Consider the following 15,144-nt stretch of genomic DNA (forward strand, 5'->3'; position numbering starts at 1 on the left):
CCACTTCCGAAAGTGCTCTGTAATAATCTGAGACCCTTTGGCAGAATATATCTAGAAATGGCAGGTTTGCTACAAAAAGGAGTCTTTTAATGTTTAACCACAAGGAGTTGAACTAAATCACAGAAAGCAGAATAATATGGGCATCTTTCAACTTCTCTCACATTAATATCATGCTTGGAGTGACATACTCAGTTGCATGAAATTTATTGTCCTTTTCTGTCTTAATTATTTATTGTAAAATGGCTTTTTATTATCTGGGCTTGCCTGAAACACTTTGTAAATCAGTTTGAAGGGAATGGAATTACTGAGTAGGGCAGGACTTGAAGAGTGCTAATAACTGCAGAGTGAGACCATGGCTGCTCTGCTTCTTCCAGCATCTGGGATAGGGCCAAGACCAGCTCGGGTGAGAATGTGAGCAGTGGAAAAAAAAAGGGTTACCAGAGGAGCTGGGGAGTTCTGCACCCCAGGGTGAGCAATTTGGTGCTTGCAGTGGGCTTGGATTTTATTAGTGTTTTCCTAGATGGAGGATTAGTTTTGATATGTGGTTGTCAAAGATCCCATTGATGTGTGAGTCCCTCAAAAACCACTTTCCAGGAAGAGATCAGAGCACTGGAACAAACCTTTTGATGTTGTTTTTCTGTTGGCATGCTTTTGTGGGCTTAGCCTTGGCTCTCAGAAACCACTAATGAGCATTAGGAGGCCAGACACATCCGGACCTCTTCCAGAAAGCAGATCAGTGTGTGTGCAGTGTGCTTCTGTGATCCTTTTGTGGGATCCCTTGCAGCCAACAGGCCTTTGCTGATTCTCCTGTCTTTTCTCTACAGCTTCTGGCTGTCGTGTTTGACACTTTCAATGACATTGAGAAGAAGAAGTTTAAGTCCCTGCTGCTGCACAAGCGCACGGCCATCCAGCACGCCTTCCGCTTGCTGATCACCAGACAGGTACAGGGCAGCCTGGGGGCTTAACAGCACCACTGGTCTGGAGTGTGCCTGTTGACTGTAATCGTAGTCAGCAAAGGCTACTGTTTTGTTTTGCTTTTTTTCCATTTGTGCAAGTTGTTTTTATCTGTTTCTGGAGAAAAAATGAAGTAGTCTGAATTTCAGCCCCATGTGACGTTATGGAAGTCTTGATAAAATGAGTGAAGTTCATTCTGGAGAGCATGCAATCATTGATTTCTCTCTGATTCAGTGTGGGTCACTTGAGAACTTGCTTCTCAAGCACCAGTACTTAGAGGAGGAGTGGGTTATCCATGTGAAGGTACAGAACGGTTGCTAGAGGCTGCATGAGTAAATAATGCAGAAGCAGAAGCAATTCACCTACAAACAACACTTTACAGGGACAGAGCACTTGAGGAGAGGGCTGGTTTCTTGCTTAACTTGTGGAGCAGGAAGAGAAATAAGGCCCAAAAATAACTAACCCACTTCTAGTAGATTAGTTCACATTTAGGGCACATCCATTCCTCAGCTCCTGAGGAATAGCTGGTAGTCTTTTTAAAGTGCCAGTGGTGGAATCTCTTAGTCTGTCTCCTAATTTCCCAAGGAAAGTGGTTGAATGCTGTTGCTTTGGGGTGCCTGCTTGGACAGTTTGCACATGATGGAGCAGCTCTCCATTTGCTGGGAGGGACTGGCTGCCAGGTGAGCTTTCTGACCTCAGTGCTCTGGGATAAGGTCAGGACGTAAGAGTAATGTGAAGCTCAGGGTACTTCTGGGGCTTAGTTAGAATGGCATCTTATGGTAATGTAGAAATCCTGCTTAAAACAAAATCCAGACTGAGAATTAAATCCTGTATCCTCTCCGTGCCTCTGTCACTGCTGTGACAACATTCCCTTGTTTCTAGAGGCCATCTGGAATTTCCTTCCAGCACTTTGAAGGGCTGCTGCGCTTCTACAAACCTCGGATGTGTGCCAGGGAGAGATATCTCACTTTCAAAGCACTGAATCAAAGCAATACTCCTTTAATCAGGTAGGATGGTCTCACCACTGCACCCAGGGCAGGGGAGGTGGCTTCACTCTCTGAAGTGAGGCTGCACTCCAGAGAGAATGGCTGGGGTGATGGAAGGAAATGTGGGAAGAGTTCTGAGCTTGAAAGCCTTTGTCTGGGAAGCAGGGAGCTTGGGTGGGGTGGATACCCTGAGAGCTGAGGGCTTTCTGTGTAGGTGCTGGAGTTCCTGCATGCCCTCTTGTGGATACAGTGCTCTGCTGGCAGCCAGCAGGCAGCCTCTGCTTCCCACCTCCCCTGCCAGAACAGAGGAGCAAGAAATTGAGGAGCAGCATCACAGCCTGCAAGGAGCATTTCTTCACACAGTGCAGCCTCACAGCTTAACAAGTTTTTTGTTTTTTTCCAGCAGCTGTCTGTGTCCCCCAGGGTTTTGTTAATTAAAATCTGGTTCTGCTGGTGCTTTCAGGACTCTCATCCCCTGTGTTATGAGGCAGAGAATTACCATTCTGGTGGGTGGGTGCATCTAACTCCAACAAATATGGCAGTAGAGGGAATTACAGCAGGAAATCTTCTTTTCCTTTGTTTTGGCCACAGACAGGCTTGGGGGAGTCTCTGATGAAAGTGGTGCTGATGCTTCTCCTTTAAAGTCCAAGGCTACAGGGGAATATTGAAAATGGCACAGGGAGAAAGACTGAGTTCTTAAGTTTAGGCACCTAATGACACCAGTAAGAGTCTGAGAAGTTCAGTATCCTCACTTTCAGACACATAAAAGCTGTTGCAAGCCTGACCCGAAGCACCTAGAGAGGCACTCATGTTTTATGAGTTCCTTTGCTTTCACATCCTTTTTCAAATTTCATTATTACCTTGAAAAGAAAATGTGCAGAGACCTTAGGAAAGGGCTGTGTGAGTAATTAAGACAGTGCAAGACTTCCTTGTGAAGAGCAGTACAATCTCTGTCCCTCAGACTTTGCTCTCTGAGCCTTCTCTTTTTCCTCTGGGGAGGTAAAATTCTGGAGTTCAGTGGAGTCAGAGTTTCCTCTGAGGACTTTACAGAAGGAAGGTGGGCTTTGCAGCCTGTCCTGACCATTGTCATCAGTAACCTTCCACCAGGCTGGGGGGGGGTCAGGGTTGAGTTATATCAGCTGCTGTTGCAGCTCTAATAAGGAGTTAATAACTTCCAGGGACTCTCTGATGATGATGCCTGACAAGGACAATTAAGCATCTAATCAGCTCCAAGGCTCTGATCAGATGCTTCTTTCTGTTTTGCAGTCTGAAGGATTTTTACAATTTCTATGAAGTTGTTGGCTTAAAATGGAAGGTGAGTATTTATTGGGTGGAGAAGAAGGGGGGGGAGTGTGGTTAAAGAGAAGGAGGATAAGAACTGAAGGTAATCTAAAGGAAGCAGCTGATGGGGATAAGGTGTTCACCATGACTGCACAGGTTTTGTCTGGGTGTAGCCCTGGCTGCTTCTGATTGTGTCTCTTTTCCTTCAGGCAAAACGAAATCGTGAGCACTGGTTTGATGACCTTCCACGGACAGCATTCCTTATTTTTAAAGGTAAGAGGCTGTGTTTTCATGTGTTCAGCTAACAGGAAGAGCATTTCTCTACAAAGACAAGCCCCTTTGAAGGGACATTGTCTTTTGTCCTAGGTAAACAGCTGAGGGAAGGTCTTCTAACCCATTCTTTGTGTATTCAAAGCCTCCAAGGCCAGCGCCTTGAATTCAGAATCTCCAAGGAAGATTTCTGTCATGTAAATATTCCTTGTGCCCAGACCCAAACCCTGACTTCTTTAAAATAAGAGACTTCTTGACAGAAGCTCTGTAGTGAACCAGACCCCGGGGTCAGAGGGCTGTATTTCTTGTTCAGCACAGAGATTGGATGGGGGTTTATGACTGATGAATCTAGTAGAGTTCATAGAGTTTCTCCACCATCTTAGGCAGCAACTCAGAGCAGTGCCCACAGTACTTCCAGAAAAGCTGCCAGGCTCCCATCTCCCAGGCTGTGGTTGCAGCACTCGTACGGGTCAAGTGCAGCTGCTCAGGAAGGGGAAAGAGGCCTGAAACACCCATCAGTGTCATCTGGCTTGTAAATGTGATTTATCTCATGTCCTGATTCCTGACTGAATGTGGCAATTCAGAAATAAGAAGTTATCTGCAATGCTTTTTCAGTGTTGGATCCCAACCATCTTGATCCCAGCATGCAGCTGCTGTGGGAGTGCTGCACATCTCTGCTGAGGCACTCAGCCCTCCCTGACAGCACGTTTCATTCCAGACTTGGGCAGTGCTTCAGCACCTGCATTTTCCTCTGTCCACACCACTCACAGCATGGAGAGAAAACAAAAGCTTCCTGGGGGTAGAGTCCATTGCTGCTAAATTCCTAGAGGAGTTCTCTAGCAGAAATTTGACCTCGGTCCCAAGGAGTAAAAGTTAATAATTTGCTAATAATCTGTTTAGCTTCTGTGCTGAGGATCAGTATGAAATATCTCTAAAGAGAAGGCAGAGCAATCTGTGTGTAAGGTATGGATGATAACATTTATTTTGTCATATATCCCTTCCTGCAGGCATCAACATCCTGGTGAAGTCCCGTGCCTTCCAGTACACCATGTGTAAGTACAAGTAACCAGCTGCCTCTCTGCTGGGTTCCCATGGCTCTGGTATGCCAGATCTTTGGTTGTCTACAAATTGTTGAGTTTTGGCAGAGAGGGGGGGAGCTGCATACTCGTACCAACTGCTGCTGTAGCCTGGACTCTCCCTGTGCTGAGCCTTTTGGAGAGGCTCTTGGGTTCACTACTTGTGGGTCTGATTTTGTAGGAATCAGCCTGTTGCTTTTGGGTAGGTTGGTGGTTAGCTTTCACAGACCTGGAGGGTCTTATCTTGCAGCTGAAGGATGCTGGGTAAGGAACTGCATTGCCAGTCAACCACCTTCTTCTCTCTGCTCTTGAGAAGGTGCAAGCATCCCCCTTGCTGAAGGGATTGCTTGGCAACTGTACTGCCTGTGAGAATGCTTCCCTGCTCCTCTAGAAGAGAAAGAGGACCTACTCGTGGTGCAGTGTTCTAAACTATATGTTCCTACTCAGTAGGTTTTGTGTTATTTGGTTGTTGGAGAAGATTTTTGTAAATTGGGGTCCTTAACTAAAGAATGTGGGGTGAACTGTGTGAAAAGGAGAAGTCCTGCACCTTCAGTTCTGAGGATTTAAATGTTGAGGATCATCATTAGATCCAAGCCAGCAGGGCTTTGTCCTGCACTGTGGGGACCCAGTGGTTCTCATGATCTTGTTCTAGAACTAGGAGGAAATTGAAATATGCAGGCAGTAACGTGGCAGAATGTAAGATAAGTGTGAACAAAAATGATCAAGTGTGATTCAGACCATAGCTTTGTTTTGGTTTTGTTTCTTTCTGAAGATAAAGGTACTGCATCTGCTAAAGGCCTGGAAAAGTCAGGGTGGAAGACTCTCCCAAGTTATGAGTTCAGTTTGTTCTCTGACCTGGAAACAATGGCCTGGATTGTACTGGTTTTTTCAGCCTAGGAAATGGATGTGCTCTGGCCCAGGAGTGGATATGCTATGTTTTTTTTCCTTTGTTTTCCAGATACTGTGGTGGCTGTGAATGGAATTTGGATTCTTGTTGAAACCTTCATGCTGCAAGGTAGGAAACATCACAGCTTGTTTCTTGACTATGCTGCTAGGTGATTGAAAAGAGGGAAGGCTAAAAAACATTCTTCATTTGTCTTGCAGGAGGGAATTTCTTCTCCAGAAATGTCCCATGGAGCTACGTAGTCTTCCTCACAAGTAAGCTGATGCCTCCCAGCAGAGCTGTGTTGTTTCATAAGCAGCAGGGCAGAGAACAGACAGCTCTGTTTCCCAGAAAATTATTCAGTTTGAAAACTTAACCACAGGTGTACAGACTCCCTCTAGAGCAACACTGTGCCTGGGCAGGGCTTGTCAGCACCCACAGGGACCCCATGTGAGCCCTGTGGCACTGTTACACAGCTCTGGTGCCACTCCCTGCAGAAGCTGCTCTGTTACTTACTCTTAAAGCTGGCTTCAGCCCTGAGAGCAGAACAGCCTTGTTTGCTTGTTTGCAAAGTGCTGAGCTCCTTCCAGACTTGTGATGGCTCCGTGTGGAGCTGAGGAGAAGACTGAAAAGTGAAGAGGAATTAACTGATGAGCTGAGTTTTCTTAATTGAACTTCATCCCTCCATGAGGATGCACCTTTGCCTTCAGCAATTTCATCTTCACATGCTGGTTGGTTGTGCTGCCTCAGGACTCTGTCAGTGGTGTGAATTCACTTCCCTTCTCCTACCAGTGCCTCTTGCTCAAGGAGAAGCAAAGTACAGCTCAAACTGCAGCAAGAGGCTCTTTGAAGAATCTAGGAGAGGTTGCTAACCAGTTATTTGACTGCTGGGTAGTTCCAAGGCTTCCCTGGCTATCAGTCTTCAAAACACTTGTTCTGAAAGTTTGAAGGCTGGGTTATGGGGTGTGGATTTGCTCCACTGAGACAGAAGAAAATAAACAGGCAGGATTGAATTCCCTACATGACTTTCTGGCCTTTTCCATAAGAGCTTGTGCCTCAGCATTTATGGCATGCAATCCAACTGTTCTGTAGATTGCTCTGGGGAGAAATCTCCATGAATACAGAAAAAAGTGTTGATTTGGAAGAAAATATCTCTTTGACATGTCACTGAGAATAGGAGAATAGGAGGATGGAGGGGATTTCTGTTGAACCTAAGTTCAAAAGTCCTGTGCATAAAGTGCCACACACCTTTGAGAGCAAAGCTTTGCATGAGCCCTGCCTGTGGTGCTGTGGATTTCTGACCATGCTGTCATCTTTCAGTCTATGGTGTGGAGCTGCTCCTCAAGTCCACTGGACTGGGGCCTGTGGAGTACCTGTCCTCAGGCTGGAATCTGTAAGTACCCACTGAGGGTTTGGAGAGAGGTGATGAAAAGGGTTGGGTTACAAAGAGGTGATGAAAAGGGTTGGGTTACAAAGACCAAAGATGTGAGTTTTTCAAGGCCACCAACAGGCTGTTGTGATTCTACTGCCCTTGGCCTCGTGCATCTTGTTAGGACCAAGTACCTCTCCTCTGCTGAAGCACTAGTGATAAATCATTGCTCTTTTTATGTTTTTTGTTTCTTTCTTTCTTTCCAGCTTTGACTTCTCTGTCACCCTTTTTGCATTTCTGGGGCTCATGGCACTGGCATTTAACATGGAGCCCTTCTACTTCATCGTGGTCTTGAGACCCCTTCAGCTCCTGAGGTGAGATGGGAAGGTCTGGGGGGGAGTGGGCACAGAGAGCAGGTGGGGAAGGAACCAGCCAGGCTTGTTTTCCATCAGTCCAGCTGGGAACCCAGCTCCTTACCAGGAGAGGGCAAGGACTGCTCTGTGGGTATGTGACCATGGCAAACAGGAATGGTGTGGGGTAATGAGATTAGCAAGAGTTATCAAAATGAACACTAACAAAAACTTGGGCTGGGATATGAAACCCCATGCTTTGAAGCTTAAGCTGATCTCTAATAGAGATCAAGGGATTTACTGGGGGCAGATTATCCTGTGTCTGCCTTCGTGGGGTTCTTATACCTCCTCTAAATTGTCTGATGCTGTTCAGAGAAAAGCTCTCCTGTCAGGGTGAGACAGTCTCAGCCAGTTTAGTAATTTCCATTGAATTACCAGAAATTACAGTTTTCCAAGGATACTGCTTGCTTTGGGTGAAGTGCAGCCCTGCTCTAACTGCAGCTCACCCCTTGAGCAAGACAGGGACCTGTAACCTCTCTGCAGGTCAGTAAGAGGGGGCTGGTTAACCCTCTCATTCCAAGGCTAGTAGAGGGGTACCTTCAGCTTTGAGAGCTGTGAGGGGAAAGAATTTGAAGCAAAATGTTGTTTTGTTATAAACAAGCTAGTGTAATTTAGCTCTTCAGTGAGGGTTTAAAGAACTCTTTATGACACTCCAGGGGGGGGGGGGGAATAATGTTTTCTCTGTTGCTCCCCTGCCAGAGCCTGTGTTTGGCAGCTGTGTTTCTCTGTAAAGGCTGGTGGAGTTGCCAAAGCTTAAATTAGCAGGCACAATGTAGATTTCTTTCATCAGTTTTTTATTGGGTCATGGGGGAAACACAGAAAAGCTTGTGTCTGAGGAAGGGAGTAATGAATCCTGAGCCTGTACACAGGACGAGTTTTAAGTTCTGATGATTTTTGTTTGGAAACAGCTATCTATACATCACACTGTGTACAAAGACAGACTTCTCCTTGAGATTCCCCAGTCCTGTAAACACTTGGTTGAAAGTGTTAAACCCATTCAGAGGGGACAGCAGGGCATTGTTAGGTCAGCAGAGATTACTTGAGCAAGTGAGTTTGGTGTCATGAAACCTTCCTGTTCGTTCACCTGGGAGTTCCAGGGAACTGTTCTGCTCTCTTGAACTATTTCCAACAACACCAGGAAAGCTGCAGTGCTGTAACTAACTACTGGCTTCTCCTTTCAGGCTATTTAAATTGAAGAAACGCTACAGAAATGTCCTGGACACTATGTTTGAGTTGTTCCCCCGGATGGCCAGGTCCTAACTTCTTCTCTTTGGGTGATGGTGGGGAGAGGGGGAGAAGGTTTAGTGTCTGAGGGGCAGGACAGGGTCTTGTTGGACCTGAACCTTGTTGAAATTGTTTATGCTGTGATCTGTCAATAGATTGTTACTGGTTCCTCATTGTGCTGTAGTGATTTGTTAACCTTCCCAATTTCTTGGAGCAGTATGTGATAAGCAACACTCCAGCACCCTGGGCCTCCTCCTGCCTTTGTGTTAGGAAGGTAACAAAGACTCAAGGCTTTTTTAATTCTTCTCCTCCATTCCCACCTTTTGGTCAGAGGGGAGAGAGGCCTGTTTGGGAGGAGCACTGGAATGAATATAATCAATCTCAGGTGTTTCCCTGTCCTTAGGACAGCCACTTGAGAGTATTATTCTGAAATAGTGGGACAGAAGGAGCTTGGTGTTTGGGGCATCCTTGTTCTCTTGAAGGAGGTCTGAGCAAGGAAACCTTGGCTCAGTCCCTGCACCCAAGGGCATGGAGAGGGCAGAAACAGTGTGTGTTGTTCTTCATCAAAGAAACTGTGGAAAGACATTTGTTCACCAGAAAAAGGCAGGCTGGGAGGGAATCCAGGCTGCTCTTCAGTTTCTCTCTTCAGAGAGTGGCAAGCTCCTTGTCCAAGGACTTGTTGAATGAGAGCTGGCAGAGAATTGCAGAGCCTCAGTTGCAGGGGGGGTGGTCTGGGGTTCTCAGTGCTGCTTCTCATCCAATGGAAACTTTTTCCAGAGCAACCAGCCTGTGACTTTGTGTTTCCCTGCCTTAGCAACACTTCAGTAGCACAGTACTCTTTTTGTTTTTGCCTCCAGCCTGGGTTTAACCCTGCTGATCTTCTACTATTGCTTTGCCATTGTTGGCATGGAGTTCTTTGCTGGCGTGGTCTACCCAAACTGCTGCAAGTGAGTACCACAAATCCTTCCCCCTCTGCAGTGGCTTTGGTGCACAGCCAAGTCAACAGGGAGCTCTGGAAGCTCTGTCTGCCTGTGGAGAAGGGGCCAGAGGATGGGTCTGGGGGGGAGGGAGGGTTGCAGCTAAGGCAACATGCCTAGGAGACATCTAGTAGGTCTAGGGAAAAAGCTAGGAAAATCTAGGAGACACTCCAGTAGGTGAGATGGGATGAAATGGTTACTGCATTTGGAAAGAGAGAGCTTTCTGTGGCTGCCTGGTTTTATGGAGCTTGCTTCAGAGAGCTGCTCTGGGAAGTCTTCTTCATGGTACTGTGGCTGGAAACTCTTTTAATACCTGTTTTAGAGTCAAGATGAAATTTTTATCTTGGCAATGCCAAAGTTGCTTGACCAGACATGTTACATATTTAGACCTCAATTTGTACCAAGATAAATTCACCTGGTCCTGGAAGCTTAGCTGTCCTGTGCCCTCTTCATCTTAAATGAGGTCAGACCACTTGGAAATGCCAAGCTTCAAGGGTGTGAGCTGAGTGGTCTAACTCAAACAGCTTCTCTGGTGTAATATTGGCTGAATTATTAGGAAGACTCCCATGTGCTCCCTGGGCTTGTGCTGAGCTGCAAAGGGAAGAGGTTTTCTTTGAGGGGGAAAAAAAACCAAACAAATGTTGACCAAGAGGCAGAAATTGCTATCCTGCTCACGCCCTTCTAAGAGTTTTGGTGTTTAAAACCCTTGAGATTTTCCTTGCTTTTCATTCTTTGTCCTGGTTTCTCCAAGCAGCACAAGCACAGTGGCAGATGCCTACCGGTGGGTGAACCATACAGTTGGCAACAAGACTGTGGTGGAAGAAGGTTATTATTATCTCAACAACTTTGACAACATTTTGAACAGCTTTGGTAAGGGCAGTTTTGTTGGTAGCAAACATTGATCCTTAATGCACCTTAATGGTCCTGCAGAGCTGGCTGGCAGGACTGTAATGCTCCTGTAAGCTGGAACTCTCCCCTGGAGTCCTACTTATGCACCTCAAACACTTGGCATCCTGCTTTTGCTGTCCAGAGAACTCCAGCTGACTGTTTTGCAAGGTCTCTTAAAAGCCAGTGTGAAGCCAGCAGATCTGTTCTGATTTGTGAGACTTTGTTTAAGGAGGGCTTTAAGTCACTGCCCTTCTAAAGAACCAGTAGTGATGCTATTTCTGTAAACCCACTGATGAAGAATAATTTGAATGTGTTGCTCACTCTCCAAGATGCTTCTTAATGTGTAAGCAAAGGTGCTTGTCTCCTGGAGATTTCAGAGGTCTGCATGCTCTCTGGTGGAAAGAGTCAGGTCTGTTTCTGGCTGTTCTAAGAAATATGGATAAAGCCATGCTGCTGGTTCTGTGGGGTTTGACCGCCTTTGTCTGAAGTAGTTGCAGTGATGAGGGTCAGCATTCTGTCTCTGGATTTCCTGGCTGTACTGAAACTTTGGTGTCTTGTACCAGTCTTCCCTGGGAAGTGCTTTGTCTAAGAATCACTGTGAAGGAGGTCAGGATAGATCAAGCAGTTGTCTGTATTTTTTCTCTCACTTGTTTACAGTGACCCTGTTTGAGCTGACAGTTGTCAATGACTGGTACATCATCATGGTAAGTAACCTTCAGCTACCTTGTGTGTAGAAACAGCACAGGTTCTCCACCAGCTGAGAAAGATCTTCCATGCCACCACTTCTTTCTTCACCTGGTGACTGGAGATGGGCCCAACATTGCCACCTCTGGTTGCCAGACTTCTTTTGGTCCTGATTGTTGGGTGCCATTTGACCTCTGGCATGCTGCTGGGCGTGTTCTCTTGTGAATCTTGACCAGCCCTCAGGCCAGGTTTCACCATCAGGGCAAATGAAGTCACTCTGCATTCCAGCTTGTCACCCTGCTGCCCAAGCTGTGTTTTTACAGCAGCAATAGCTCTTAAAGCCAGGAGCTTTATGTTCCCTGTGTTTCCATGTGGGAACTTTTCTTAGGGTGTAGAAGAGCTGCAAGGACTCTTTGGAACATTGAGCATTGCACAGGCAGCCCTGGAGGCTGTGGAGCCATGAATGAGGGGTAGATGGTGTTTATGCTGCTTTTTCTGTTGATAAGCAGTTAACAGCAGATTCTTCCCTGGGCTGTGCACTGCTGACCTCTTTCCTCTCCTCTGCAGGAAGGGGTGACATCCCAAACCACCCACTGGAGCCGTCTCTACTTCATGATTTTCTATATTGTGACCATGGTAGGTTTCTGGACATAGTTTGTGTATCAAATAGTGGGGATGAGGAAGGGAGACAGCTTTTACTGTGTTCCAGAGGGAGCTTTCATCCCTAAATAAGGACAGCTTCACTCTTCTACATAAATGTCTTCTAGAAACAGGTGTGAGTTCACATCACTTGCAGAAAGTTGAATTTATGGGCATTGACAAAGCTGATGCTGCACAAAACTGGGCATTTGAAGGTCATCTGGTAAGGACTAGAGCAGCCCAGGAGTTTTGCAATCCTGGCTCTGTCAGGGTTGACTGTTAGCAGTTTACTCACAGATAGATGTGTGATGTGCATCCCCTCTGCCATGGAGGAGCTGGGAGCATGGAGTTGGAGCACAGGCCAGCTGCTCAGCTTCCTGGTGAATTGGGCTGGAAGAATCCTCCAGCAGGAGCTTCCTGATCTCTTGTGTTCATGTCCTCTGCCAGGTGGTGATGACAATCATCGTGGCATTCATTCTGGATGCTTTCGTCTTCCGTATGAACTACACTCGGAAGAACCAAGACTCAGAAGGTCAGAACTGAGACACTGGTTGTGTCTTCTCTCCCTGGTGTCTTGTGTCTGTCTGTAGGAGAGACTGAGATTGGCCAGCAAAGACCTGATGTCTTGTTTTCATCCTGACTTCCTAAGCTCATTCTTGTGCTTTTTTGTGGTACAGTTGTTAGCACTGAACTCCCGAGCTGTGCTGGGCAGGTGAAGGTCCAAAGGCAGCAGTTCCCATGGGATTATTTGCTTTGCTGCTTCATTTACAGGCAAGCAAAAAGCTACTTTTTTTTTTAAAGATACTGAGGAGCTTGCTATTTTAAGAACTTGAGGTTCTTGCTGGCCCTACACACGAGTTAACTCCTTCCCTGCCTTGCTGGGGGACAAGGACAAGCTCTAGGAACAAAAGTAGGTCTAGACAGTGCCTAACATCTGCCTTGGTCCTGTGTGCTGTTAAGCTCTGCCTTCCAGGATTATCATAGCAGCTGATAAAGCCATGTTCAGCTTACAGGTTTTTTTTTTTTCTCTCATCTTTTCTTACCTGTCCAGAAGACAATGGCATTGTGCTGGAGAAGGAGATCTCCAAGGAGGAAGTGGTTGGCATCATTGAGCTGTACAAGCGGAGCTCGGCTGCTGCTGAAGCAGCTCAGCTGCAGCAGATTGTTCTGCAGATGGACAAATATGGGGTAAGAGGAAACATTCACTCCCAAGTCCTCAGCTCCAGGTGTGCCAGGGCCACAAATGCCTTTTTGCTCCCTTGAGAGAGAAGCTGCCTGTGTCTGTCTGGTGTTGAGAGCTGAGCTCCTGGCAGGACACTGCAGCATCTGCACCTAGAAAAGTTGCATCTGGATTTCCCCTGCACTCTGAGTAGCTGTGACAAAGGCCCATTGCTATTGCTACAGACTTCTCTCAGTGCTGTCCTGGACCAATCCTGACTGGAAAAAAATACATTTCTTTTTCTCTAAGGAAGCCACTGTCTTGTAATTCTCCTGCCTCTCTCTCTGTGCCATTGTACACTTTGGCTTGGGCAGTCCTCAGCCATGATGCAGCAAGATGATGGTATTGATCCCAAACACCAGGCTTCCTTTCTCCATGGCACTGCTTACATTTTTATTCTAAAATAAGATGGACAATTGGAAAAATGAGCTGAGCTGGGTAACTGCTGGTGTCTTAGAGCTGCTATCTCATGCATCAGCTGAAGTGGTTGTTTTAATAATAGCCATTATATTCTTGTATCACCACTACAGGGTGCAGGAGCTACAGGCTCTTAAGCAACCTTTATTTTCTGTGGTTGGCTTGGTAGTTAAGGACTGAGTCTTGGTCACAGAGACAGAATTCAGAATAGTGATGAGGATCCAGATCAGAAGCAGTTTTCAAGACAATAAATCAAAGGGAGATGCTGTCCTCAGCTTTTTAATGGAGTACAGGATGATGATGCCAAACCTGAGGTTTCTTTTGTTTCTTAATCCTGTTGATGTAACTCACATGGTCAGAGAGTAACTCAGACCTCAGCTCAGTACCTGCACAGTTTTAAAAGTCCAGGCTCGTGGTCTATACAAATGGGACCTGAAATTTTTCTTACATTAGAGCTTATTTGGAAACTTTGGGTGTGAGCCTGGTTCAAGGCACTGATGCTATGTTCATCTGACTAAATTAAGCACCTCTGACAGGTGCATCCATCCCTCTGTAGTCCCTGGGGATCTGCTCAGGGTTATTTGTCCCAGCCTGCAGTAGATGCCTGCATTTGTTTAGGTGATGTGCACCCTAAAATGCCTTTTTTCCATGACAGCAGAAGGCCAAGTTAGCCCAAGCTCATCAGTGGAGGGTGGATATTTGCAGGAAGGATGCCTGAATTCACAGGACTGATCCTGTGAGCTGCTCAGTGACTGATAAATGTATTTGTTGGTTTTTTCCTCCACCCCCAACCCTTCAGCAAATGTCAGCAGTGTTTCTGGGACGCAGATCAAGAACCAAGAGTGATTTGAGTATGAAGATGTACGAGGAGGAGATCCAGGTATGTGGGCCTGAGCTGGAAATAGTCTCTATGGTGAGCCAGATACTGCCTAAAAATAACAAACCATCCTTTTAAACCCAGGCAGCCATGTGCTCTGTGAGCAGGGTGGGCAGCAGATGAAGTGGAGATTGATCTGTTCTTGCACTTGGGGACTTGCTGAACCCACAGAGCACATCAGAGCTTCCTGGGTGGGTGCAGGTGTGTGTCAGCTGAGTCACATCCAGCTTGGTTGGGCTCACCTGGGCTGGTATTTGCTGGGGTTAAGGGCACTATTCCTGAACTCTTAATATGTTAAACTGCTGGAATGTGGTTGTGTTTGAGCTTGGGTGTGTCTGTGACACAGGAACCAAGTGCTCTCTACCCCAGGCAGGTATGAGCAGTGCTGAGGTGGGACATGCTCCCATCAGCTGGTTCTCTGGGTTGATTAGAACATTCCTGCTAGCACCCTTCATGGTCAGGAGCTCTACACCACCATGGCTTTGGTCACCGTGGTGCCTGACAGATGTTCAGCCCCAGGTTGAAGGTTATGGGCTAACAGAATTATTAGTGCTGAAAGAATTAATCTCTTAACAATTAGAATCTGTCCTTTGTCCCCTGGTCAGCTGGTTTGGGGATGAGTCATTGGTCCTCCTAACAAAAATAAACATGTTATTTGCCATGGAGCTGGGTGGAAATCTGCAGAGAAGCTCCCTGCTTGGCCTCTGCTTCAGGGATGTAACATGTTGAGCACCCTGGGTGCTGCCCAGCATTGGGAGCAACTCCACAGATCCCAAACATCACAGGGAGATCAGTAGTGGAGACCTGGACATTGAGGAGGGGACATCCTGTGAGAGGGATGGTTTCTGCCCAGCTTGGTCACTTCAGCCAGCTGGAGCCAAGCCAGAGCTGGAACTTCTTGTTTGGAGTGTGGTGGGCAAGGTCTCAGTGTGTCCATCACAGCCAGGTTGTCCCAGGAGGGTGGGCTCAGTCCAGGGCTTTAGGAAGAGC

General features: G+C 46.7%; 1 protein-coding gene across 3 annotated transcripts in view; it reads left to right on the forward strand.

The window, feature by feature from the left end:
• Positions 1–15,144, forward strand: part of TPCN1 (two pore segment channel 1) — a 49,720-nt gene that overhangs the window by 31,804 nt on the left and 2,772 nt on the right. For 2 of the 3 annotated variants that reach the window (XM_030460363.1, XM_030460361.1), the window contains 17 exons: positions 825–941; positions 1,837–1,961; positions 3,207–3,255; positions 3,431–3,494; positions 4,499–4,543; positions 5,526–5,582; positions 5,672–5,725; positions 6,771–6,843; positions 7,086–7,193; positions 8,411–8,482; positions 9,311–9,400; positions 10,182–10,300; positions 10,976–11,022; positions 11,570–11,638; positions 12,089–12,173; positions 12,693–12,829; positions 14,077–14,157. In XM_030460363.1, coding sequence (XP_030316223.1) covers positions 825–941; positions 1,837–1,961; positions 3,207–3,255; positions 3,431–3,494; positions 4,499–4,543; positions 5,526–5,582; positions 5,672–5,725; positions 6,771–6,843; positions 7,086–7,193; positions 8,411–8,482; positions 9,311–9,400; positions 10,182–10,300; positions 10,976–11,022; positions 11,570–11,638; positions 12,089–12,173; positions 12,693–12,829; positions 14,077–14,157 — 1,392 coding nt within the window. The remainder of the gene's footprint in view (positions 1–824; positions 942–1,836; positions 1,962–3,206; positions 3,256–3,430; positions 3,495–4,498; positions 4,544–5,525; positions 5,583–5,671; positions 5,726–6,770; positions 6,844–7,085; positions 7,194–8,410; positions 8,483–9,310; positions 9,401–10,181; positions 10,301–10,975; positions 11,023–11,569; positions 11,639–12,088; positions 12,174–12,692; positions 12,830–14,076; positions 14,158–15,144) is intronic. The other variant, XM_030460362.1, reaches the window with a different exon arrangement.

Source organism: Calypte anna, chromosome 15, assembly GCF_003957555.1.
Source record: "Calypte anna isolate BGI_N300 chromosome 15, bCalAnn1_v1.p, whole genome shotgun sequence".
NCBI classification, from domain to species: Eukaryota; Metazoa; Chordata; class Aves; order Apodiformes; family Trochilidae; genus Calypte; species Calypte anna.